Source organism: Fringilla coelebs (genome assembly GCF_963513975.1).
Source record: "Fringilla coelebs genome assembly, chromosome: 13".
Lineage (NCBI taxonomy): Eukaryota > Metazoa > Chordata > Aves > Passeriformes > Fringillidae > Fringilla > Fringilla coelebs.
Window position 1 is genome coordinate 17,046,997 of NC_140039.1, and position 26,881 is coordinate 17,073,877.

The window sequence follows — 26,881 nt, forward strand, 5'->3', positions numbered from 1 at the left end:
GGAAGCCACAACACCTCCTTTAAACAGTGACACAATGTTAGAAGTTCCATTACATGGCCAGTTCCCTGATCACCCAGCTGTGCACATCCTCCAGTCACATTTCTACAACTGGATTTATCCTGATGTTATGAATTTTACAGTTGAATTAGTAAGTAAACTAAAAGCAACCTCAGCAGTGAGAATTCAAAACTATTATCAGTTTTGTAGATTAACAATATTAGTGACTGTCCACCTACAATGACATATGATAGAAGAAGAGCTGCTGAACCATTTAAACCATATATTTTAGAAGTCTGTATAATCCTTCCTCTCTCCCACTCCTCAAATATTTATTTTCCATACAATAATGACCTCAGTATTCAAGGCAGCCTTTGAAGATTAATGACCAGTGGAGGTTAATGGTCCTCAGCTATTCTTCAAACCATCAACTCCTCCCAGCCAGTCATTAATCCACAAGAAATGCCTTAATGCTTCACTTATTACTGCTTAAGCATCAAGCCTGTAAATTTTCAGGGCATTAAATCTCCAAAAGTAACCTTTTTCTCTTCACAGACCTCTATTTCAACAAGGCAGACAGATGAGATGAAAGTGACTTTGTTTTACAGGGATTCTCCTCAACTTTACCAAAGGATAGCATTTATTTGTGTTTATTTGCATCTATTTGTTTTGGGCACTAATAAATAACATCTCCTTTCCTGTCAAAATATGGATACCAAACCTCCTTCAGCCAGCATGTCTCTGAGACCTCCATGAACAGATGTTCTCCCTCAGCTCATCCCAGCAGGGAACACAGTGCAGGATGTGGCATTGCACAACTCAGGTCACACAGCCTGGTTTCTAACACAAAAAAAAAGCCCCACTTTTTCTCTGCCTCTGGCTGTTGGGTAACTTGGGAGAGTATTGCCAACTCCAGAGAACTTTTCTCTTTCATTCTTTACCTGTTTGGGTTAAACTGCATAAGGAAAGGAAGAGTTCTACTGTAGGATGGAGAGACCTCAATTTCAGATCAGGTTTCTATTCCATATTTCAACATAAGCAATCACAACAAAACTCTCCCAAGAGCCTGTTAAACTCAGCATTCCCCTGCACATAATTTTGTACAATAAAATGGTACAGCATGAAAAATCAAGGAATCACAGAATGCTTTGGGTTGGAGGGACTTGAAAGCTCACCTAGTGAACCATGGCCATGGACACCTTCCCCTATCCCAGGCTGCTCCAAGCCCTGTCCAGCCTGGCCTTGGACATTTCCAGGGATCCAGGGGCAGCCACAGCTTCTCTGGGCACCCTGTGACAGGGCCTCAGCACCCTCTAAACCATCACAACTCATCACCTTTCCTCCACACCATTTATTTGTCTTTTAAAATGTCATGACAAATTATTTGCTTTATTGTTCCTGGTTGTCAAGAGAATAAGCCATCAAAAATGGCAAAGAAAATCAAGTCTTTCTTTAAAATAGTGATATCATCAATCACACAATCTATATCCATTCAGAGTCAATTATACAAAAGTATAATTTAGACACATTTGATCTAGGCAGCCCATCAATCATCTAAAAGGTAGCCTTTCTTCACCCTTTTCTTTCCCTTTCTCTTATTCTTTTAGATGGACATCAAGTTTTACATTCTTTTCTTGTTGTAGCACTCTAGCTAATAAGATGTGTTTTACAAAGTGCTCACAACTCTGATGTTCACAAGAAAATGAAAAATTCTTTGTAGGATTCAGTGTCATATGACAAACACAGCAAGATTTCATTATTCCTCCATCATTTTCTTTGAGGAAAACACCACACCACAACAGAGTCAGAAAAATGTTGACACTAAATTCAGAAAAAGACTAGACATAATATCAGACTATTATCATGCTCATTTATATTGGCACTCAACGAGCATTAGTTGTGAAGGCAGCAGGGCTGGCTGTCAAATGTGAGCAAATTGACAAGCTATTAGAGTGCCAACTGGAGGGATTCAATTAGAATATTTACTCCAGCACCAGCAAAGCCTTGCTTTTAAGATAAGGCAGAAATGTGGCGTGTGTTGACCAGGAAATAAGGATTGAAAATTAATAGGCATAGACAGAAATGTATCACTTCCTTTCTGCTATAAAAGCTACAAACAAAGAGATTAGCTTGAAAATATTAACTCAAAAAAGGTAATATCCAACAAAAATCAAAGGAAAACAGCGTGGGCAAGTCTGTGTCATGGTTCTGTCCCAGAGACTGACAAGCTCTGATCTCCTCCAAGCCACTCTGGGATCCCAGTCTTGGGATCAGCCTTGGACACTGATGCTTTGACACTGACCTTTCCCCTAGGTATTGAATAAATTTCAAGGACAGCTGGGGAGTTTTTAACAATATTTTAAGAATAAACAACAAAAAAAAACCTACTGCCCAAACCTGACAAAACCTTACCCAGACACATCTCCCCAGAATATTCTGAGTTGTAAGGGACACAACTCAAGTGAATGGATTGAACCCCTGATATTGGCACTAAATGACACCATTCCCATTTCCTTACTAATCTTTTCAGAGTCTCTGCTTCCTCCACCAGCCAGGGGTTGAACAGAGATGTACTTGCTTGCCACTTCCCACCAGGGAGGTGGATTTGGCTCCATGTTCAGAAGGGCCACCACAAACCAGGGCACAGGGGCTGGAAGACAATCCATAAATGAGGAATGGAAAGATGTTAGGAATGAAGATTCCCACATGGGGAAGGATGAAGACTCAGAAGAAGAGGGAGGAACTGTACAAGTAAGTCCTGCACAAGTTTGGGCATACTGAGAGAACACATTTGAAGCCAGATCCTGTTTCCAGATGCACATCTGGAATTACACCACAGCCTATGGAAACAGCATTTACCACCTGCCATCTTCTCTGCATGCAACCAGATCACTGATTCAACCCCAAAAAATACCTGCAAGGAGTTCCAGTTACTCACTTGACAGACCATGAAATATCTTTCCTTTTTCAGCCTACCTACTTTTAAAGCTTTCCAGAGAGATGGCTTGTACTTTCTTTCAAATATGAAGTGATTTTTGGCAGGACTCTGCAAACAGAAATGCAGATTGAGTCAGGGGAAAACCTACTCAGCAGACTCCTTGCCTCATCAGGAAGGGCACACACCGAGCTAATTTCAGGATCAAAGTCTCACCCTATAGCTCCTGCTGATAGGATTTGTTTGGCTTTTTTTTTGGATGATCTTCACTTCTCTTTGTTTTTAAAAATGATTAGTTCCAGTTCTACTAAGATTAAATAATTATACTCTCTCCTTCATGTTTACACCTTTTATACACTTCAAAATGCTCAGCATGTTCTTCCTCCCAGGGAGTATAATTTTTTACCACTTCCCTATAACCCTTTCACCTCCTGCCTCCATTATTTTTGATGTTTTCTTTGATTTATTCAGACACAGAAGTTTGACAGAGGAACAAAATGAAGGCATTTATGCCAGGTCCAATTTATCAAAATCTACACAAGTATTATTTCAAAAGACAGGAAATAAAAGTTTTCCCTTTCCACATATTTACAGAAATGCAATCAAAATTTAAGAAATCCTTTAAAAAATATTAAAAAGGAAAATAAGAGAGAACACTTTTATTGTAGCTCAGGATAGGAAAGGTAAACTAGAGCTTTAAAAACTCTGGACTGGAGAATATCAGCAAGATAAGGGAAGTTTGCTTGAAACTGTTATGATAAAAATGTGTATGAAGCATGCATGGAAAACTGGTATGTGTGATAGGGGCAAAAAGGGAATAAAAATTAATAGATGGTGTGGGAGCCTCTAAAGGTTTCACTGCTGTGAGCTTGAAGTGACAGCATCTCTAACAGGTGCCAGAGATAGGAATGTCCTACATGGATTTGCCCCCCATGAGTGACAATAATCATAAAGATAGAGCATCTGCACCATCACATTCTATTTCCTGCCATTTATGTGATTTTGGCTTTTTGATGTTGGTCTTTGGAGGAAATCAGTTTCTGTGGAAACAATTTTGTCACTGATGCAGCAGGTGAAAAGTTGTGTCAGTGAAAGGTTAGTTATTGCACCATTTTGGAATCTGAAGGGTGGTTGGGTAAAAAAACAACCTCAACTCCTCAATTGTACCCAACAGCCCAGGGGACAATCAGTGCTCAATCACTGCATTGCATCCAACCATGGAAGCAGAAACCTGCTCCCTTCACTCTGCAGGCAGCCAGCAGCTGAGGAAGAACTGCAACACAGAAATCTCCAACTCCAGCAGAATTTGGACTTTTCAGACACAATCTGAAATCCTTCCCAAAGGAAGGATTCTGTCCTAGCATCCCACATTATGCAAGAGAGGAATCCTGCCTTCAACAAGTGCTTTGCCTTGATTCTAAATTCTCAAAACACAGATCATCCCTGTCTCACCTATTCCTGATGGTTTTTCTACACTGAATGAAACTACTCCAGTTTTTCTTGAAAGCTGAGACAGCTCCTCCTGCCTTCCTAGAAGGATTTTCCCAGAAGTGCTGCTACAGAGCTGCTGTGACCATAGGAACTGTGTTGAGTTAGCATGAATCACAGAATGGGCTGGAAGGAACCTTAAAACTCATCTCATTCCCCCTCCTGCCATGGGCAGAGGCACCTTCCAGTATCCCAGGGGGCTCCAAGCCCCATCCAGGCTGGCCTTGGACACTTGGCTTCAAGTGTGCACACAGGCTCTGTGCATGTGCATAACTGCACAGGTGCATTATCCAGGAAAAAAAACCAAAACAGTTCAATTCACACTGCACAGAAAAGAACTAAATAGGTATTAAGGATCTAATATGATTTGAGTAGATTAATGCAAACCAGAACTAACACTCCAGTACCAGGGGATTTATAAATAATAGAAATATCTCACTGAGGAGAGAGTCAGCCCTTGACTGATCGTGGATATAAAACTTTTTCTCTCTCTGTGGCAGTTTTGAAATTTCATCTCCAACTTTGAAAATAGAAATTTCAAAATTATTCTCAGTTAAATCCATAGAAGCACTGACCTTCAATATCTGTAATGTTCAAAGGAAAAGACACTTGCACTTCTGATTGACAGATCCATTGCAAACACAGTCTCAGCAGCTCCAGTGTGAGTGTTGAGAAATGCAACCTGAGCATCTACAGCTCACTCATTCTAACTTACTGAAGCAGCTTTTTCTTGTCAGGGGAATTGCACAATTCAAGATTCAGCCCTACAGATAACAGCAATCAGGAAACCACTCTCATGTATGATCTTAAGCATTGGAGTGACAAAATAAAGCAAATCTTCCTATAAAACTCCGTCTCAATAGGAAAGTGCCAGCTTTCAATTAAAATCTTGAATTATCCTTGGTATTTACTACCTGGAGAATCCATAAACAATTTAGGTAAAATACTTATACTGAAAAAGCCCCTTACACTTCAAAATAAACTTCAAGCTGAAAATTGGGCAAACCTCAACTCAATGGCTATGCAAGTGTTGCGAAAGACAATTTTACTTTGTTCATTCTGAAGAACAGCTTTCTACCACAAACTCTTTCTGGGATAGACCTTCCTTGGATCTTTCCAGCCTTAGATTCCACAGCTGATTCCTGGAAGCCTTGACATGCCAGCCCCACACAGACCCTGCAGCTCTAACACAAGTGAGAACCAAAGCCCACAAATGTCACAGCCCCTGTCCTGTGCTCCTCAGAACAATCTCCAACCTAACCCAAATCAGGAAAAAAAAAAATCCAAGTTTCCTTAAGAGCTAGGGATTAAGAAAAAAATTTGGTATTACCTGCCTCCATTTATTTTAAGTGATAAGTACTCAAAAATACTCAGAGAATTGCCTTAAAACCTTTCTAGAAGTGGAAAACACTGCTACAGCTTTAAAGTGCTTTTGCCTCCAACCCTTCCAGACCCTCTGCTATCTAAAATGTTAGATAATGCCTCAATGGGTTACCAAGTTAAACCCCCTCCTTCAGGGCTAAAAAGCTCTTGAATACATGAGCAAGATCAAAGCAGGTAAGCTCAATAAACTGTGCAGTCCCTGTTTAGGGACTAGAGGAGCATCACTTCCCCAGCATGTTGGAAGTAATTTTCTCTGGTGACATGCTATGTTTTGTCTTAGTGAACATTTAACCTCTAGATCTGGACAGCACACATTTGGCACCAGCACATTTCTTTAGGGAACACCAGAGTGGTTACTTCAAGTGACAGTTTTCTAATTATTCTGTCAAGCATCAATCTGTGAAGTTCCCAGTTCCTCAGCACCCTGATTGACAGGGCAATCAGCACTTTACTTAAAGCCTCCAGAGCTGTTCTGGCCTGACAAATGCTTTAAAAAAAAAACAACAAAAAAACCCCAACCCAACCAACCCCTCCTCCCCAGTGTGAAAATGGAGTGGAATATTTGACTTCCAAAACAAATCGCCACTTTCTGCAAATACAATTCCCCAAAGTAACCAAAAAATTACATTAGCATATAAAATGCACCTCCAGAGAAGGCAGAGCTGACCAAAACAGTATTTTCTTTTATATTACAAGAATTCATTTGTGGCATTTTATTATGGAGCAAATCAGCTGATGAAAGTTCATCAAAAACAGAGAAGGAACTGAGACAGCACAATCATTTTCACTGAAGTTTTCCATCTCTACTCTTAAGAGAGGGAAAAGAGCCCCACCTTTGAAGCACTTTTAGCTTGATTCCAAGCTCCCCTGATTTCTGATAAACATCATCTTCCTCTGCTGAGGGTGACTCTGGGGCCTTACAGCACTTCTGACTGTAAGAAGTGAGAAAATGAAGGACTTGGTGAGTGATAAACAATTTTCCCTGTACCAAGTTCAGGGAATAGTAAAAGCTATTTAGTAGTCATGACCACATTTTTCTACATAACACGAAAGTGCTTCATGCTCTTTATCCACCATGTAATTAAATTCAACACCAGGGCTGAGATTTTGACCAAGGATTTGGCACTGGAATTGATTTATATGCCAGGATGCTGCACCTGAGAATTCAATAGTGAAGTTGTTCTTGGCTTGCTGGGACAATCTTGTGTTGGTGTTGTTCAACCTCACACAAAGGGAAGCTCTCTCACCATACAGAACTGCAGCACCAATACCAGTAAAATGCCAATAATAGTTTCTACTGAAATCAAACTTCTGCCAGATTTTCTCCTTTGGTTTGAAATGGTAAATTATGAATAATGGAAGTTTGGTGGTCAGCTTTTTATGGTGAGCACTCTGGAGTGCTGTGTGGTAAAATACACTGAACTCAGAAAGACAGAAATATAAATGGAATACCAAATCAGGCGTCAAAAAAAGGGTGGAAGAGGGCAGCCACCCTAATAAGAGTGAGCTGCAGAAAATTTCTCTCTAGATTAATTTTTTTTTTTTTTGAGGACATTAAATATGAAAACATATTCACACAAAAATATTCTTTTTTATTTTCTTGGAATTAAAAAAAAAATCCCAATAGTTCTTGATAGAAGGGAATGACAGAGCTGACCAAGAGGCAGAAGGAAGTTCTTTGATGAAAAGCCTCACACTGCAGTGGTCAGTAAGGTGGAAGCTCTTCCACTGGTCAGGGGCAAGGCTGAACCCATCTGCTTTTCTTATGGAAGTTCAACAGATGTTCAGCATTACTAAGAGAGTGAAAGGAATGTTGCTGATATATAGACACCATCCTTGCTCTAATTGTTTTTATCTTTTCAGTTCAATTACTTCCACAGTTTGTATGATTAAGTGAAAACAAAAATGTATTTGAGATTCCCTCAAAGTAAAACACACAAAAATCCCAGAACAACTGTGCAGAGCCCCATGGAAGGTTTGATTAAAGGCAAATCCTTCACAATTCAGAGAGCACATACTCAATCAATGGTTGAAGAGGAAAACCTCCCAGGAGCAGCAGGAACTAAACAATTCTGATAAGGTTTCTGTGACTTTTCAGCAAATAGTAATTTGCTCCTGTATATTTCTTCAATGAGAAGTTGAGCATTGCAGTCCCAAACCTTTAAATCAAATGATTTGTTGGGAATCCAGCATTCAACTTTCAACATCCCCTATAAAATATTGACTCTGCACATTCATTCATTTCTACCCCATAACTGATTCTTCTTTTTTTGCCTGTTACAGGCCCATAACAGTATTCTGTGAGGTTGACTTAATCAAGATTTAGTTAAGAAAAAAGAAATCCTCAGCGTTTTCAAGTTTTAATCTTGTCTAGATTAAAACTTGCACCACATCAGCATGTATATAATCTATTTTCTTAATGAGATGTTTTTCCTCTTTTCCCACGTTATCACTATTAATTCCAAATGCACCATTCACAAGTGCCATCCACAGTTGATACAAAGGTTCCTGTTTTAATCACAGGGTTGGCATCACTGTCACAGGACAGAGTTTTATGCACACTTTTGCTGAACAACCTTCTCAGCAGGACCCTGTCTGAAGGTGCAGATTTCATTCCCTTTTCTGGTGAAGTGAATACTGACTTCCACAGTCAGCTCACCTGTCAGCCACCCAGAAATCCAATTTTCTGGCACTGATAGCAGGATTGTTTCCTGCACTTCAGAGTTATCTGGGGGAGGATGGCAGAGGATGGTGGGAGCCACAACAGCTCCAGCTCCTCTGCCCTGAGCAGATTTTTTGCAGCAAGGGAGGCTCCTTCTCCCCCACGTTCCCAGGGAATGAACATCTGGTGCTCTGCAGCTCTTTGGTTACTCAGGCTTACCCTTAAATAATTAGAAATGGTTTCTAGAGTACAGCAGCAGCCAGCACTGCATACAAAACAGGCTGTGGAAATGTGCACACAAGTTGTGTCAGAACAGCAGTGGGGTAGAGATCTGCAGATTTACTCACCTTCACCATAGCAAGCTGCCTGTAAAAATTCAAAAGGAACTTCTCTTTTCCCTCTACTTATCTGATGAGTAAAATATGTATGCAAATGAAAAAGAATATGACAGGCATAGCAGAAGATTCAAGGTGAAAATGGTTTTGTAAAAGCAGTCAAATATCCTCTAAATTCATTTGGAATAGCTGCAGCAGTACAATACCTGCTCCATCCCAGCCAGAAAGAAGAAATTATATGGCTATTTGAAACAAGTAAGGCTACCTTATTCCTAATCAGCTCCTCTAATTGCTTGGGGAAAAAAAAAATCTTTAAAATATTTGGTATTTTTCTGCTGGAAAAGAAATCCCTACTTTATTCTTTAACTCTGTCTAGCCTCTGTTCCAGGTCAGCCTTCACAAGGCATCACCTACACACACCCCAGACTAAAACCATGAAAATTTGGCCACTGGAAGATGGAAATGGAAGAACTTCTGCTGTCTGCAGATTGCTGTCAGAGGTAGGAGCATCAAAAGAAATAAACTGTTCACTCTTCACACCACTCTAAAGAGAACACCTGACTTTAGAAACTGCTGATTGTGAAAGGTACAAAAAATGCAGCAGGAGAAACAGGACTAAACTTATCTTCCTGTGAGAGGGTAGTTTTTTATTAGAAGATGAAACCAAACCTGGAGCAAAAAGACCAAGAGCTACTCATTTGTGGTAGATGTGGACTCGATTTGCCAACTACTTAAGCACATGATAAGCTTTAAAAGTGAATAGACTCATTTATTTCAGCTTTATCAACCCACTCAGAATAACAGATAATAAAATATTAAAACTTGAAACAGGTTTGAATTCTTGCTGAATTTGAGCATGAATATGAAGCTGTGAAATAATTCAATCCTACCTGAAGCAAAACAGAGATTCAAGAGAAATAGCTTTAGTCCTCTTTAATTAAGCTGCATTTCAAACAATTTTTGTCTTTTCCAAAACTTTACCATCACCCTATGATACCCTTCAAAAAAAAAAAGTATCTTTACTCTAAAAATCTTAGCAATATCAGGCCCTTCTGTCATTAAAAGATAATTTTATGATGAGAAAACACTTGTTAATTTTGTCCTAGTTTACCATTTTTTCCCCAAATTGAGTCTTATCAATAAGAAAAATATGAAGTCCTATCTACCTGTGCTCCATCCATCCAGGGTGTTTCTGCAATGATAAGTAAAACCAGTTGTTATTTTTTTCATATCACAAGAGTGTGCCTAACCCAGCACAAATGGCTGAAAGCACCTACCTGAGATACACATTTCATCATCTGGGCCAGTTTGTCAGGAACAGATGGAGGCAAGGTGATTAAATTTCTTCATTTTGATTGAAAGAACAAACACATTCCTAGACTGCCATAACACCCACTTAAAAATAATGAGAATTAAAATGCGATTTTCTCTACAGGAGAGTTTAAGTAAGGACACCTACAACTTTTCTTTTAATATACTATTTCCTGCCTGTATTATCGGATTATTTGTCTTTCATTCTCCTGGATGTGTGCTAGATGGACAATCTAAAAGTAGATTCATAATAAATTACTCATCTCACCAAGATGAAGTACCAAATTGACTTTCCCAAAATATCTTCTCTTTTTATCCTCGCTAATTGTGAAATGAGTCATATAAATTTTCAAAATTTAATCGATTTGGAAATCCCAGTGAAGGATTAAAGACTTTTCTGATGCATTTTACTGGGCAGTCCCAAGCCATGCAGGTTCTATTGCACACCCTGGACGTGCCATCAGGCCCTTGGCAGTCAGAGGTGCTGGGAGGATGCTCAGGATGGAGATTTACTGCCAGGATCCATCACCCTCCAGCTGAGGCCCTGCTTTGGAGTGAGGTGGTGACACCAGGCTATGGCATTACAGGAAACAGGTGCCATACCCATTCCCATGTCCTTCCCAAACACTTCCCACCACAGGCTCAGCCCTCCCTGCTCACCAGTGGAGATTTCAGAAAATACCCCATTCTCCAAGCCTGAGCACTAAAACCAAAGCCAAGAACAAAATCCCCTCTCACTTTGGTCACTAACCCAGCACACCTCCAAACAAGCAGGGAAAGGCAACAAGCCTTGCCCACAGAGCAGCTCTCTCAGGAGGGTGATGCCATTTCTGCTCCAAGGAAATGGAAATGCCTGCTCTTCTTTCCCTCTTTCAGAGGGGACAACACTGCAGAGGGGATAATTAACACACAAACACTTCAAGTTCCATCCAAACCCAACAGCTCAGTCTGTGTTGTGGTTCTTCCACAAATTTGCCAGCATTTACCATCTATGAAAACATTCCTGCCACAAAGGAAGCAATTACAAAATCACTGCAAGTTTTCCTCTTGCTTGGGAATTTTATTTTCATATCCAGTTTTTAGGATTCATTATGGCCTACTATAAAATGCCAAAAAGCATTCAACTTGTCAGTGCCCATAAATAATGACAGATTCATGTTCAACTATATTTACATATCAATTACTTAGGACTCAATACTACACATGCTCTTGAAAAATATTTTACTTTTGGTTATAAATCAAGACAATTCAATTATGCATTTTAAATGCATAATTGTCCTCTCATTTTCATAAATATTGTCAATATGCTATCAGTCTGTAAAAGTGCCTCAGTGAAATGAAAGAATGACTTTTCAGTATTTTAAGTGTTTTAAAAGATGAATAGTCATTTCATATTAATTCTGCAAAACTGCAAAGGCATATTAGAAAAGAATCCTTGCTATAGTTCTATCAGTCTGTATTTTCTCACCAATGCAGAGCTAATAAAAAATGTGGGGAAATTCCTAAGTTACTCTTATAAACTCAAAACCTACAGTATCTTTAAAAGAACCATGACCTTCTCTATTGTCTAAAGGCAAAATAATCGTACAAATTTCTGAGACAAAAACCACAATATGCCTTTGTGAACTTTACCCAGCTTTTCTGTGCCCTAATAGGTATTTTCTACCTCCACAAACTGTCATTTTATGAGAATAATCTTAAACTTCCAGAGTCAAGGCATTATTGCTCTTACAGAATTACCAATCACAGCTTTATGTTTATGTTTCCCCTCTGAAACACAGAAAGGAAGCTCCAGACCATTCACTGGCTACAAGGCAGGATCAACTCTCCCTGAAATTTCCTGGATAATTGCTTGTTTAGCTAGCCTTTAAAACCTTGTGGTGCTGGATAGTGTCTAAATTCCCAAAATGAAGTGCTGCAGGACTCAAATACCTTTTTTGGCTGCAGTATTTTCAGAACAGCTACCCTGTACAGCCACATTTCTTTGCTGCTCTTATTTCCTGCCTGAGGCAGTCACTGACCTGCACCACCAGGCAGATTGCTCAGGTTAACTGAAGGCTCCTTCACCTTTCTGTGTCTGACTCCTCTTTCAACCCCTGAATCATTTGTATATTTGAAATCAGAGAAAAGGTTGGTCTCTACCTACCTGTTTACTACCCCTCAAGACACAACTATCTGTTGTGCTAATAGGAGATAACACTAAGATGATGTAGCAAGATCCAGATTCCAAAAACTCTGTGGAATTTTTAAATGACTGATTAGACAACACCTTACAGATATGCCAAAATTTCTAGCAAAAAATACAACAGGTTTATTTATTATGATTTTCTTTTTAAAAATTTAATATTGCATTTTTACAAAACCAGTGCTGAGCAATAAACTGCCAGGAGGAGAGGGCTCTGTAAAAATCAGTGAGGAACAGTGATAACTTTTATGATTTTCATAGCACTTCTTTAACAAACTATTGAATTTTTGATCAATGTTTGTAGATGAGGATTACAACCCACGGCTCCCACAGAGGGGTAAAAACAGCAGTCAGAGCCTCAATTCCAAAACTCATCACTCAGTTCAAGAGTTCCCATTTTGAGACACGCAGCTGGAGCAGTGAGGACCATGCAGAGAGCAGACACTGCACTGGCAGCCAACACCTGGGGAGCAGTGCAGAACAGTGCAGCACACAGGCATTGTGCACTGGAGCAGCTCCTCAGCTGCAGTTTGGAGTCCTCAAATCAGAGTATGGTGCTGCTTCACCTCCTTCTTTACACAAAGTGTAAAGAATTTCCATGCTGTGCAAAGAAGAGCTGGCTAATGAAGTGTGTAAAGGATGCATGGCATGTGAATGAGAAAGTAAAGAGATCCCTAATGAGGCTGTAAGAACAGGGTTCCTCTATATTATCTGAATAGACACAAAATCTGACAATTTAAACAAATTCAGTGCAAACACTCTATTTTATGTCTGAAACTGAATCCTATTTACATTTCCCTTTTTTGTCCAAAATTATATGCACGCTGACATAGGCTGCATGTGTGATAGGGAAGATTATCTGTTCCCAATGACTTATGGGTTTGCATTTTTGTAACACTGAGAAATACACTGCTGACAATCAGTAAAATGCAGCAAACTGCCCACAGCCAGCCCATGCTCTAACCATGAGGGAGTTCCCTATCACAGAAATGTGGCATTTGGGATTCTTATATTTTTAAAACTTTCCCCTTGAGCAGGTCATTGTTTGAAGTTGCAGAGTGAGAGCAAACAGTCCAGAACCACACAAATACAGTCACTACACCCCAATCTGCCTGAATGATTTGAGATATTTTGAATGGTCTGAACTGAGCTAGTTCACTCAATTTTAAATTAATTACCCAAAATAAAGACCAAATACATTATACATGGCAACTTTATTTTTATTTCTGAAATCTAAGAAAAGAATATCCCAAATTTTTCCTCTTAGTATAATGTTATCCCTTCTGTTGCCACATAACAGACTGCAAATGTTAAGAAAGCTAATACTAAAAATCCCTGAAGCCAAAAGGATAAGCTGGCGATAAAAATGTCTTGTATAATAAGGATGTACAAACTGTATTATTTTCACACCAAACACAGCTGGGAAAGAAGTGAATTGCAAAGTTATGTGTTAATGATATCCTCTTTCAGAATTCTGGTCACTGTCTCAGATGCCTGGAAAACAAAAGCCCCAAAACCTCTGCTTGACACACAACAGTGAAACACATCAGTGCCAATTATGTGGTGGGCACAGAGATACATCAGAACATTAACAGGCAAAGCAAGGTGACAGGAATGATTGTCTATTCCATATAATTAAGACAATAATCTGAATTTGGACTAGATAATTGCTTTAAAAAAAAATCTTAGTGTGGGTTTGATATTAATTATTCCCTGGATATGAGGTAACAGATGTCAATAAGGAATATTTTCTCCTGAGAAACGTTTGTCGTTCTGTCAATAGTATTCTGCCTAAATAACAAGCCAACAGTTAACATCAATTGCTTTGGTGAATCTTTAGTCATACCATCTATGACAGGCTTCAAAAAAGGTTTTCAAAGGAACCTTAGTGGGAAAAGGAGAAAAAGAACAACAAACCATGTTGGCCTTTAACTGCTTGGGTTTCAGCAACACTTTCTAATAGGAGTCCACTGCTAAGATCAGGGCTAGAGTGTGCTGATGGTAAAACAAACCTGCTTACAGCTTAGCTGGCTTTGTGTGAGTTTGTGAGGCCAGGTTGTGATAGCAGGGGATAAAAGGCGGCTTCTGTGAGGAGCTGCCAGGAGCTTCCCCATGTCTGATGGAGCCATCAGCTCTGAAATGGAGCCTGAGCCCATCAGGGACACTGGCATCACCTCTGGGATAACAGAGTTATAAGAAGGGCACAGAAAACCGGAAAACAGCAGCTGGAGAGAGGAGTGAGAATAGGAGAGGAACAGCCCTGCAGACAGCAGGTCAGTGAAGGAGGAGGGGCAGGAACTGCCCCAGGTGCCAGGGCCAAGATTCCCCTGCAGCCCATGGAGATCCAGGAAGGAGCAGATATTTTTTCAACTTCAGTCTTTCCAAAAAACCTTGCTGAATCCTACAAAGAGTCATCATATGGTAACCAGGCATGAACAAAAACAAGCACCTGTGGAGCTTGACAAGGATGTGAGAGTACTCATTTGTGGGGATGCCTGAAGCAGGAATTCACACATGCAAGGGAAAGCCAGGCACCACCAGAACCTTGGAAACACCAAAGGCAACAAGCACTTCTACTTCACTGTGGGACAAAGGGGGATAAATGAAGCTCCTGCAGTGTCTCCCAGCAGCTTGAACTGCCAGAATTGAGCCATCTTTCCCTCTCCTGCTAGTATCTAAAAACAGGGAAGACTGTACATTTCCTGCCAGAGCAGATGCACAGCACAAACTTATAGAAACAAGATAGGCAGGAAGAAGGAGAAGAAAAGAAGAAAGAAAGAAAAAAAGCAATTGGAATTTAGACAGTGAATAGAAAGGAATTCAGAACCATTGCAATGACCTGCCTAACCTAGGAAGTATTGGATATGGCAGACAGCAAACAAGACCAGCAGAGTGTAAAAAGGGTCACTGGCTCCAGGGACAGCATTTCCATCCAAAAGCCAGTGGATCACCTTTTGCAACAAAAATCCTCACACTTTTTTCTTTTTCCCCAAGAATTATAGACACTGACAGCTGACAGATTAAACCAGCAGCAAACCAGCCCAGATCGCCACTTTTCCCGAAAACAATATCCTCTGTTTCACTAAATCAAATCATGGCTTACCTTGATTTGTTTATTTTTTTTGTCTGGGGGAAAGGAGGGGTTGTGTGTTTTTTTTTGTTTGTTTGGGGTTGTTTTTTGGGTTTTTTTGCCTTAATACAAATAGACATTTTAAAGACAGTTAAAGAGGAAGAAAGATCTTTTTCAAAGTGAAGTTGAACTTTTCCTTCTGGAAGATTTCATCTCTTGCAATCTCCTTAACTCTGCCAGCACAACTAAAAACCAGCACTTCTCCATATTACAGCCCTGAGAACTTTTTTTTTTTGTTGTTTATTTGTTTATTTCTTTAGTCTCCAGACATTTGTATATTTACAAAAATTAATTGAATCTCAAGTTCCCAAGACCAAATTTTTATCATATCAAACCAGGTGGGAATCAAGTTACAGGCCACAGGGAAATGAATGACCAGATACAACCTGTGAATGCTGCATTAGCCACAAAGACTCTTGGGACTGAAACCCTTCCATTAGTTAAGAAAAGAGAGGATTCATCCAATTTTCTGATTATATATTACTGAGCTAATGGACATGGTGTATCAGGAGAGGAAATAACAGACATTTGCTGTATTTTCTGAACAGAATGAAGTAAAGCCTGCAATGTTTTGCCTTCTGCAGCTTCAGCCAGGAATGGCACAGCCCCAGCATAAATGCCTAAGCCAGGTTCTTTCCATGCTCCCTTTTGCTTTCTCTCAGTAGCAGAGCTTCCCTAGCCCTGGTGCATGCAGTTGGAAATAGTTAAGCAGTAACATATAAGCAGAATGTGTAATAGAGGGATATAACTACAAGTCAAATGTTGGGCACGCAGATGTTCTACAGCTGAGCGCTACTAGAATGCTTTTTTGTTTTCAAATTGTTTAAACTCAGTAAGCTTCATCACCAAAATTAATACCTGCTGTTTGTGCTGCAGCAGACAGTGCAAACCACTTAACACAATGATAATCACCAGCTAAGTTGTGTATCTGAGACCTTACTGCACCTGCTTCTCTACCACTAACACAAGTTTCAGAACTAAATTACATCTCAGGCAAACCCAGATCAACACACCAAGCAAACACTGCAGAGCAACTCAAACAACAAACACTTGAGACATCAAGGTACCAGGTACTTATAAAATATGCAGGGAGAGTTGCAACTGCAAAGAGCTTACAGTATGAAGTTGACCTGTGCTTATTTTGTACTGCAAATTTTCTTCCTAATTTTGCCTTGAAATGTTGCTGTGAACAATACCCACCTCTTTTTGAAAAGCCACAGAGCATGCAATTAGAGCAATGTAATTGTCACAGGAAGGTGGCATTTAGAAGCCAATATCACATCACAATGAACATGAGGAAAATGACTGGAATCACAGCAAACATGAGATAAAGGGGATGAAGCCAGATCCACAAAAAGCAGCAATATGTTGAAATAGGGACTTCAGCTGTGATGCTTAGGTGCAGGAGATGGGAAAGATGATCAAAGCCCTCCGACAGATTCCCATTAGTAAAAATATCAGCAGCAAGGAAGCTCTGGCTGCACACAAAAGCAGAACTCCGTGCTGGCAGGATGGGCAGCTGGCACTGCTCCAAAGCCCACGCCTGATCAATATTCTCTCAGCAGATACTCCAGTTCTGTCTGCAGAGGGGACCAGTGACCTCAACACACATCTCTAGAAATAACTTCTACTCAGTACACACAGACTAATGTCTTCTCCTCTTGTTCAAAAAAGAAAAGAGCAACTGCAGCTCCATCTGCAAAAGGAAGTGTCAGAACGTTCCAGGCTATGATTCCAGCCTGGGAACGTTAATTAAATACAGATTATCCTGCAGCGCAGACTCAGATATTTTAGAAACCTTGAGTTTAAAAGAGTACAAATCAGCCCTCAGAATTAGCTATTTGCTTAATTTTCCCATTTTTTTCCTCAGTCTACTGTGGTACTACACTATTAGGAATGATATTTTAAACATCCAAGTCTCACAAATTCCATTTTAGGAGTGAGATGCTCTGAGTTCAGCACTGCAATGCCCAGCATGAGCACACCTGCACTCCTGTGCTGAACTGCCTTGAGAAGGTTCCCACTCACAACTCACCAGCAAACCTGAGTATGGATCAGGAGCTGAAAAGCCTGTCCAGTGGTTCACATTGAATTAATTTTCCTTCCAGATCAGCCCTTTAGGAACTCACCCTCAGTGTTCTCACCATGATCTGGATTTTTCTGTGCACTATTCATGGTCCTTCTCAGCCCTATTGCTGCAGAGGGAAGCTCCCAGTTCAAACCCAACATTTTTACCTTGGGATCAGCAGTCAGCAGTTTGAATGCTTGATAGACTTGTGCCTCTTTCACACCTCCACCCAGATCCAAGAAGTTGGCTGGCTTTCCACCATTCAGAGATATTATATCACATGTTGCCATTGCAAGTCCAGCTCCATTGACTGTAATTGCAAACATCAAAGTGCTTGTAATTCACACAGATTTGTGAAAAGGCTTCAAATGTATCAGCACAACCCCAGAACATGGCTCAAAATGTTACACAGCTATTTCTAAATACTAGTAGCTATTCAAGGACATCCAATGCAACAAATAATTCAAAATCTGGTGTAAACACACCAACATTTAGGTTTTCTCAGGGCTTAAATATGCTGTAAAGGGTGATCTGAATGTCAGATGTAAACAAAGTCTATACACTGAACAAGTGTAAATTTGTTTTCAAATGTCTTCTGAATGTATTTGTTCTTACCAAAGCAAGCAATGTTTCCATCCAGTCCTATATATTTTAAGTCATATTTGGCAGCTTCATTCTCTATGGGCTCATTTTCAGACTTGTCATCCATGGCAAATATTTCTTTTTGCCTAAATTCTGCGTTGTCATCAAAGTTTATCTTGGCATCAAAGCAAACAACTGGAGGAGAGAATAAAACAACACCCAGGAATTTAGAGTTTACAGTCAGCCAGAGCTTCTGAAATATTGCAGCTCCTCCAGCAGAGAGGGGGAGGCTGCTTTGGGAATTTGGGAATGATGCTGCCTCCAACACAGGAGCAGCTGAAGTTCCAGCGCTGAGCCCAGCAGGAAAGGACAGGTTTTGCATAAATCCTCTGCTGAGCAAAGGCACCAAGATCTCCACAGCACACAGGATGATCTTCTGTGTTTGCTACAAACAAAGCTCCTGTTACTGCTGGAACCTGAAATGTAGGAACTCTCAGAACTTTGGGCCTGTAAGCCAAAGCTTAGAATTAAACACAAGATCTAATCTGAGACTTTGGAAAAAGTTTCTAAACTTAGGTGATAGAAGTAAGAATGTAGATTTATAGTTTAAAGCAAAAAAATGGCAAGAAGAAGAAAGTTTAGTTTTAGAGTTTAAGATACAGAAAAAATAAAAGTAGTTACAAAAGTAAACAAGAAGTTTAGAATACAGTACTGTAAGTTTGTGTATCATAACTTGATTAACTAAGAAAACTTACACTGTAATAAAAGTTCATAAAACAAAATATTTAAGGAAAGGATTAGGTCAAAAATATAAATATTTTTGTTGACAGTATTTTATTAGTTAATAAGTTTTTAAAAGGTCTTTTAACTAGAAGTCTTGTAACCTTCTGAACTATACTGTAAAGATGTGAACTGAACTCACCCTTCCTACCTAAATAAAAGATAAGAAAAAAAAATTACATCACTTCAGAAATCCTGTCTCAAATTCCTTCCAAATTCCTCACATGTTATGAGGGCAGTTTTTGTGATTTGGATAGGTGGGCTGCAGCAATGACACAGGAGAGTTTACCTCCCATATTTCAAAAGAATAACAGAGATAACAGGAAACACCAACCCAAAGCCATGCAGTCATTCAGAGCTGAGCAACACAAAATGCTCTCCTTAGCCATATTTTGAATTTCTGATGTTATTAACTATATATGCATTATTCCATTAAAGAGCTTAAAAAACCTTAAGCCAATTTATGTTAAAAATGACCAAAAGATTACTTTTAAAAAAAGAAAATTAGGAAAGTAAATACAAACCTTCTCATCAATATCAACATCTACTATAGTTGTAAAACAAGAAGTTGCTAAATCTGACTACATGAAATAAAAGATACAAAGGACTGGCTAGCAGCCCAAATATTCACATAAACACAGCAGCAACAGAAATGCCTGTAGAGTGCTATTTGCCTATTTTCTGACTCATTATTTCTATGGGTTTGCATAGGCAAATGCCTCATTAGATTAAAATGTTCTGAGCAAATGTAAGACTCTATACTTATCATATCACTATGCAAGTAATTTCCCTTGTACTGTGTTCAGATTATAATTACTGACTTAAGCATAATTGATTTCTCAAGACAAACCAATCAAATCTAAGTGCCTTTAAATGCTGTGTCCACAAAAATCTAATAGTTTTTCTATCTGCTGGTGTTTTTTATTCACATTGCCACTGGGACATGCCCATGGTACCTGTGCACGTGCTCTTGGGCATTGCACACATCTGGAGGTCAATGACAATTAAGAGGACATTTTTAGTCTGGTGGAAATATAACTCTGTCCAATATACAGTTTCCAAACTTAGGAAAAAATAGCTAAGGAAACAGCAAATAAAACATTTACACAAGCAGGAGAGTCTCAGCTGTGTATCTTGATTTGCATTGGGTTTTCTTGGTTTGGTTTTTTGATGTTGATTTATAAAAAATTTTTTAATATTTGACTTATAACTGATAACAGATTAAATTAAAGCTATCAAATTTCACTTCTATGACTGTAGTTTCAGAAAATTATTCATGAGTGTGCATAATAAATCTCTTGAAGAGTCCAGATCTTACCTGGTCAATCATCATGTGGGAATGTGCCAAAAGCAGGAATAGCTGCAGTTCCTAACATGCTTCTAATGCACTAGAGCTGCTTTAATAATTTTTTAGCAATGAAATAAGATATTTTTTCCTTTTCAAGCTTTCAGGTGCTTAAATTTGCTAAACCCACTCAAAGCTAGAGTACAACTGCAATTCCAGAGTTGTTTACCTTACACACAAACATCCTCCATGTCACATTAATAGAAACTCATTTCTACAGAACATTCATCTTTAACAAAGGCCATGCTGTACAAAGTAGCAGCAAAAACATGTATTAATATTTATCAAACCATTTTCACTATCAAAAGCACGTTGTTACATGTATGATAGATTATACAAATGGATTTTTCTTCCAAACAAATATCAAAGAATGCTCCAACACTTATATTCATGAAGTACTTCTGTTGTTTTTGTTAGCAGTGAGGGATTTTTGTCATCTGCCAATTCAACAGTTTATACTGAGAGCAAACAAAACAACAAACAAACAACAAAAAAAAGGGGAAGTTTCAGGCTTCTGACCCATTAGTGTTAACAAATAATTTGCTGAGATATTAAACAAGGAAATACAACCTGATGGAAATCCACACAAGCGATAAACACAAAGCACAGCAAGAAGTAAATCCATCTTCTCTATTACTTTGACAAGAATCATGGGCTTCATACAGAGACTTATATTTTATCATTAGGAAGAGCTGCATTAAGCTACTCAAATGTTCTTCCATTTGTTTTATCTTTATTCTTCTTTAAAGACATTTCAGATGGAGAAACTGCTAGCAAAAAAGGAATAAGCACAGGAAGACTCCTGTGCATTTCTGTGAGCAAGAAGCCTTTCACAGCTTGAAACCCACTCTGTTTCTGCTCCTCAGCTTCCTGGATGCAAACCACATGGGGAAAAACCTCAGAGAAAACAGCACAAAAACTCCTACCATGCCTCAGACTAAGCCCTTCTCAATATGCACAGCCATTCCAGGAGAGTTAACTTGGTAACTTACCCAAATCTTTATTTCCACAGAGCCACCTCCAGCAAGGATGCAAGGTGAGTGCCACCATGGCTCTTTCCAATCTTCAAGGACCACATTTTATTTCCTCTCATTACTTTCTGTCCTCTCCCTCACCTGCCTTCACTTGCACACCAATTTCTCCTCTTGGTGCACACCAAATAAGCCTTCAGCACCTCAGTGAAATGGACCAGTGAGGAGGTAACTGTGATCCCCCTGGATCAGCCCTACCCTATTTCAATATCCCACAGGTACCTTTAGTTCCTCTGCTCTCCACCTTTGGCCAAGTCACTTGGACGAAAATGACAAATGGAAGGAAATGTTTCAGCTAGAATACCCACTGTTATAATGAGGTGAGAGCTGATTCAGCTCCTCAGTTTTACCCTACACCTCCTCAGCCCTGTAGTCATGGTGCAGGACCCTTCCTCTTCCCAAAGGATGTGGCCAAGTGTCTGTTTCAGCTGAAATTTGTCCTGTGCTCTAACAGACTGCAGAGTCATACACTTAAAAATTTTAATTATCCCTGTGAATGCAAAAGTAAAAGAACAAGTTTCTTTCCACACAATCTCAGTAACTCTAGCAGCATCAACACACACACACAAAACACCTGAAAAAAAACCTCCACAAAACAAAACCAAGAAACCCCCAACTTTGTACATGAGCAGAAGAGCAGAAAATGTTGCTGTCTCTCATCAAGCAGAACATGTAGAAGCCAATACTTCCAGTATTTGAATGAAACAACAAAAGGTATTGAAATATAAAATCTGCCAAGGGAATATTTATGAATATTGTTTAAATTACATTACAAAATGAAATTAATGCAAAGCTGCTGCTACATCCTTTTATGCAATTTAATTTATAGTTTGCATAAATAAAGAATTATAATGCATTCATTTGTTTCCTTCAATTTCTTACCTTGCCCTTCTGGAGTTTCACCAAAGGGATTGATTTCAACCTGAGTGGCGTCAATTTTCAAAAAAAGATTATACAGCTTCTTAATTTGATCTGCTGCCTAAATGTGATCAAATGATTTACAATTACCACACAGAAAAATAAAAGTTCATGTTTTCAAGGCAAAGGTAGAACATTATTGATTATTTTTAAAGTATTACATTGCACAGTAATTCTAGATAATTACTGCTTTTATTTCTGTTTTCTTAACCACATTTATGTAGTCTCTTACACTGTTATAATGCAGCATTATTATACTGTGTAAGATTTAGTAAATGTGCATTTAAAGACTACAAGAACTGGAGATTTTCTACAAAACAGACAGGGCAATTACTATGACAAGTTTAATTTGGGAAGTGACTGAAGGCACCAGCATAATGAAATGTTCTTTGGTGCACCAAGATCTGAGTTGCATTCCCATTAATCAGTCTAAAGTCAGAAACCACAAAGTAGTTTGTGCACTCTGGTGACTTCACAAAAAATACCTATTTCTCCTTCCTACATCAATCTGAAATTTTTTCTTGAAGAACTTACATCTGAAGCATGCTTGTTTACTCATGACAAGATACTCTTCTTGTTCCCTACTACTCCTCATTGCTCCCTACTACTCCTCACCATCTATCCCCATGCCTGATTCATGGCTGAAAATATCACCACCGACTACTAATTTCCAAGTCTTTTGTTCTTTTAATATTTTTCCACTAATAGAACTACTTAAAAACAGCAACATGAATGTGTATTAAAAAATCTCTTTGGTTCATTACACACTGTGAACCTATTAGCTGAAATAAGTTTGCAGATGAAGTGCACTAATAAAGAACCACTCAATTTTTTCCCTCTCATTACTGATCAGCTATCTGAAGTACACAACCCAAAAATACTTGGGACCTCTCCTGATAAGTGAAATGAATTAGAATAAAGAAAGCACAAGTCAGCTTTCCCCTACAAGGTCAGTCATGCAAAAGAAAACATCACAAGTGGAAAGACTCAACCCCAATCCCAGTTCTGCCCAGAGAGGTTGTGGAGTCCCCATTCCTGGAAGTGTTCCAGGCTAGGCTGGATGGGGCTTTGAGTGACCTGATCTAGGGGAAGGTGCCCCTGCCCAGGGCAGGGTGGTTGAAACTGGGTGTTCTTTAAGGTCCCTTCCAGCCTAAACCACTCTGTGATTCTGTGATAAGATTCTTTAAAGAGTCACAGTTGGGAAGCAGCACAAGTTCCTTAGGAAGCCTGCCCTCCTCAAGAGTTAGCAAAGCATTCTCAGTGGGTTTGGCCTTAAAAAACACCATCAGTTGGAAATGTGCAGCAGCTTCCTTGGCACAAACCCTCAGGCTGGCAGGGGGAGGCTCTCAGCAGTGACACTGGGGAGGCAGCCCCACCATGACCCCACATTGGCTCTGGGCCACCTGGAGAGCTGCTGCTGCCACAGTGCTCTGCTGCAATGGCACCAGAACACCAGAACCACTTCACTTTTATTAAAGGCTGCTGCATCTTTCAGCACCTCTCTGAATCAGGCAGCTTAATGTCAATGCTTCCTTTTCTCAGGGTCTATAAGAACTGAGCCTCTTCAAGCAGAAAATCCCAGCCTAGAACTAGAGAATGTATAAGTAAATACCAGGATTTGTCTGGATAAAAACTATGTCCCTGTGCTTCAGTAAATTCCTTTTAGTTGACTACATGAGGGAAGAAATGCATTCCTGCAGCATTATTTAAATGTGTTGTTTCAAAGTCCATACATATTTGCTGTTAATTATTAAGTACCAGAACTCTTCAAGGGTTGAAAGGTTCTACATAATCATTCCTCCTCATTATACATACAGCTAAATCTTCAAATGTGTGTTAATCAACTTAATCATTATGCATTTGTTAATTGCATGTTAGGATAGAAAAGAATTAAAACTGCTGAATTAAAAATAAAGGAGTTCTACAAAAATGAGTTTCATACCACAGAAAAAAAAAGGTCAGCTTAAATGAGCTCTCGTCTCTTCTGTCCAAAATGATGCACATAGGCAAATATATACATTCAAAATATATATGTACAGAAAAGAGATACTGAAAATACAACATGCTGGCAGCCTTTTGTTTCTGAGTTGAAGAATAAAAAAAATTTTAAAAGGTTCCAATCACAAAGCCAGATACACTTTTATTTCTCCTTATTTTAAGGGCCAATTTTCAAAATCAGCTCTACCCATGCCATTCACAGAGCCCCAGTGGAATTCCAGTGGAAACAAAGGAATCCCACATGGTGGAACAGCATGTTGCCATCAACTGTTCAAAGTCAGGGGACTCACACTTTAAAACTAGAAGGAACTTATTCAAAATGCTAAAGCCTAATGACAATTACATAGTGCAATTTAGTATTTAGAATGTCAAAATTATCCTGATTTAATGGACACTTGGCCTTTCCAAGTGGCCTTTCCTTTTGGAAAACATTTAACATAGAGCTCAACTAAAATGCCCTCAGCCTAAAGCCAGGGAGTGGAGTCAAGTTACCTGCTGCTGCAAAGGTCCTTGGAATCCCAAATTTTTTGCCATCTGCAATGCCTGATGATCCTTTATGCCTTCAAAAATATCTATTTCCTCCTGCAACAGAACCATGCATGAATATAACTAAATATTCAATCAGAATGGAGGTTTATAGCTTCAAAAGGAAAACACTTAGTGTACATGTGCAAATTAGTAATTAAAGCCTGGCTGTTTGCCAAGGCTCCCCAGACTGAGGCTATAGCAGCTGCCTATAGGGGATGTTATAATTACCACACTGACTATGAAACAGTCCTTCCAAAAAATATATAATTCTTCAGGGTGGCATGCTGACAAGAGAATGTGACACCAGTTTTCACTTTTAATTACTGTACAGATGGCACTGACGAATATTTAGTCTGTTAATTTTTATGACATATTCTGGAATATTTTCAAGGCAATGAGTGTCACTGCCCAGTAACACTGTGAAGTTTATATGATTTTTAAGTGCATATTAAATATTTTTACAATTTTTTGAATAATTATACTTGATAGTATCAATTATTTCCTCAGCTGAATAGCTTGTCTACTCATTATCTTGCCACAGTAACTTAAAAAATACTTCAGTGTAGTCATCATTAAGAAAGTAATTACAACAGTTGTATTTCAGATGCAAAAGTCTTGCAGGTACAAAAAAATAATTAACAACTCTGTCAATTAAAGAAAAACAGCCACAGAAACAATAAGAATATTGGCACCAACCCACCTGTAAAAAAACAGTGTACCTTCCTGAAAGTGAAACTCACTCAAAAAACATTTCAGATATTAAGTTTAACATATCACAAAACAGCCAGATTTAAGATCTTTTTCTAATTGAAAAATTCTACTAAAATCAGATGTTAAATGTGCTTCATTTACTAGATGACAAGTATGATCCTGTATCTGATGAAACACTATTTTTATGGTTCTTCCTGTCTCCTTTTTACAGGGAAGAAGGAAAAAATGGGAGGAGAAAGGGGGGAAAATATTCTTTTGGATAACTGACAGAGAAAAATGTTATTGTAGAACATTATCCCAATACCTTAAAGATAAGTTCTGGGCTAGTTACTGCAACCTCTTCTATGTCCACACCACCTTGTGGACTGCCAACCATGACAGGTCCATTGCAGGCTCTGTCCATCAGAATTGCAAAGTATGTTTCCCTGGAAATATCCAGTGCTTCTGCAACCATCACCTGAAAATGCAGAGAGGGAAGAAAAGAAAGCATCAGTGCTTCTGACTGGTCCTTCTGCTTTGCCTTAAAATGCAGCAGTTTGATATTTCCTACCCTGAAGAGAAACATTGGTTTCACTGCTTTTACTGCAGTACTACAACCCTGTGACCTTTTTCCCAAGAAATGCTCTCTCCTTAAGTGAGAGACTCCTCTAATGGTGCTCATCTCACTGGGGCATTCAGTGAGCAATGGAAACCAGCAACACCTTGGTGCTGGGGTTTTTCCAAGAGCTGCTGCTCTGTCCATACTGCAGACCTCTATATTACCTTTTTATCCCAATAATTTGGGATGATTCTTGATTATCAGGAAAGTAATTCTTGTCCCCAGAAAGACTTGAATCCCAAAGGACTCAGTGTGCAGATCACATAGACAGAAGGACTGAAATGTTGGCTTTTGGCTGCATCTCACCAGCAGTGCTGCTCCTCACCAGAAAATCCTCAGGCTTAATTTCTCTCCCTTATTCTGATCAAAGGCCACCCAACCCTTATAATCTCTGCACTGAATACTTACCCTGCCCAAGTATTTCCTAACAAAATGGTTTCACAGGCAATTCTGCCATCCAGCTTTTTACTTTCAATTTAGAAAGTCAAGCAGATGTGTGTCCTTCAGATACTGGCACAATCTAGAAACACAGATATTTGTTTTTCTATTTATTATTATAAGGGCCATTTTGTACCAGTATCTGAAAGACACCACAGGCACAAAACAGAAAGATGATTCAAATCCTATGTTTCTAATCTACAAGCACATTAAAGATTAAAAGTGTCAGAAATTTGCCATATAAAGTCTTTGCTACAATTTTTTCCCTCCTTCCCAAAACAAGACAAGGTCCTTACTCTCCTCCTCACCTGAACTGTCTGGTTTTGCAATAGTTTAACAATAGCTATCGAAGCAATTTCAGAGACTGAGTAGTTTTACACTTGCAAAGGACTCACAAAACTGTTTCACTATAAGAATACTAAATTTCCCAAAATATTCTTAATTTCAGGAAAAAAATC

At 39.1% G+C, this 26,881-nt stretch overlaps 1 protein-coding gene across 5 annotated transcripts in view; it reads right to left on the bottom strand.

Moving 5' to 3' along the window:
* Positions 1–26,881, bottom strand: part of SUCLG2 (succinate-CoA ligase GDP-forming subunit beta) — a 110,859-nt gene that overhangs the window by 31,750 nt on the left and 52,228 nt on the right. For 4 of the 5 annotated variants that reach the window (XM_084214606.1, XM_084214605.1, XM_084214604.1 and 1 more), the window contains exons 5-9: positions 25,692–25,844; positions 24,641–24,730; positions 22,115–22,211; positions 18,110–18,271; positions 17,662–17,804 (exon numbers count right to left, since the gene is read on the bottom strand). In XM_084214606.1, coding sequence (XP_084070732.1) covers positions 17,662–17,804; positions 18,110–18,271; positions 22,115–22,211; positions 24,641–24,730; positions 25,692–25,844 — 645 coding nt within the window. Of the gene's footprint in view, positions 1–16,910; positions 17,123–17,661; positions 17,805–18,109; positions 18,272–22,114; positions 22,212–24,640; positions 24,731–25,691; positions 25,845–26,881 lie in introns of those variants that run through there. The other variant, XM_084214607.1, reaches the window with a different exon arrangement.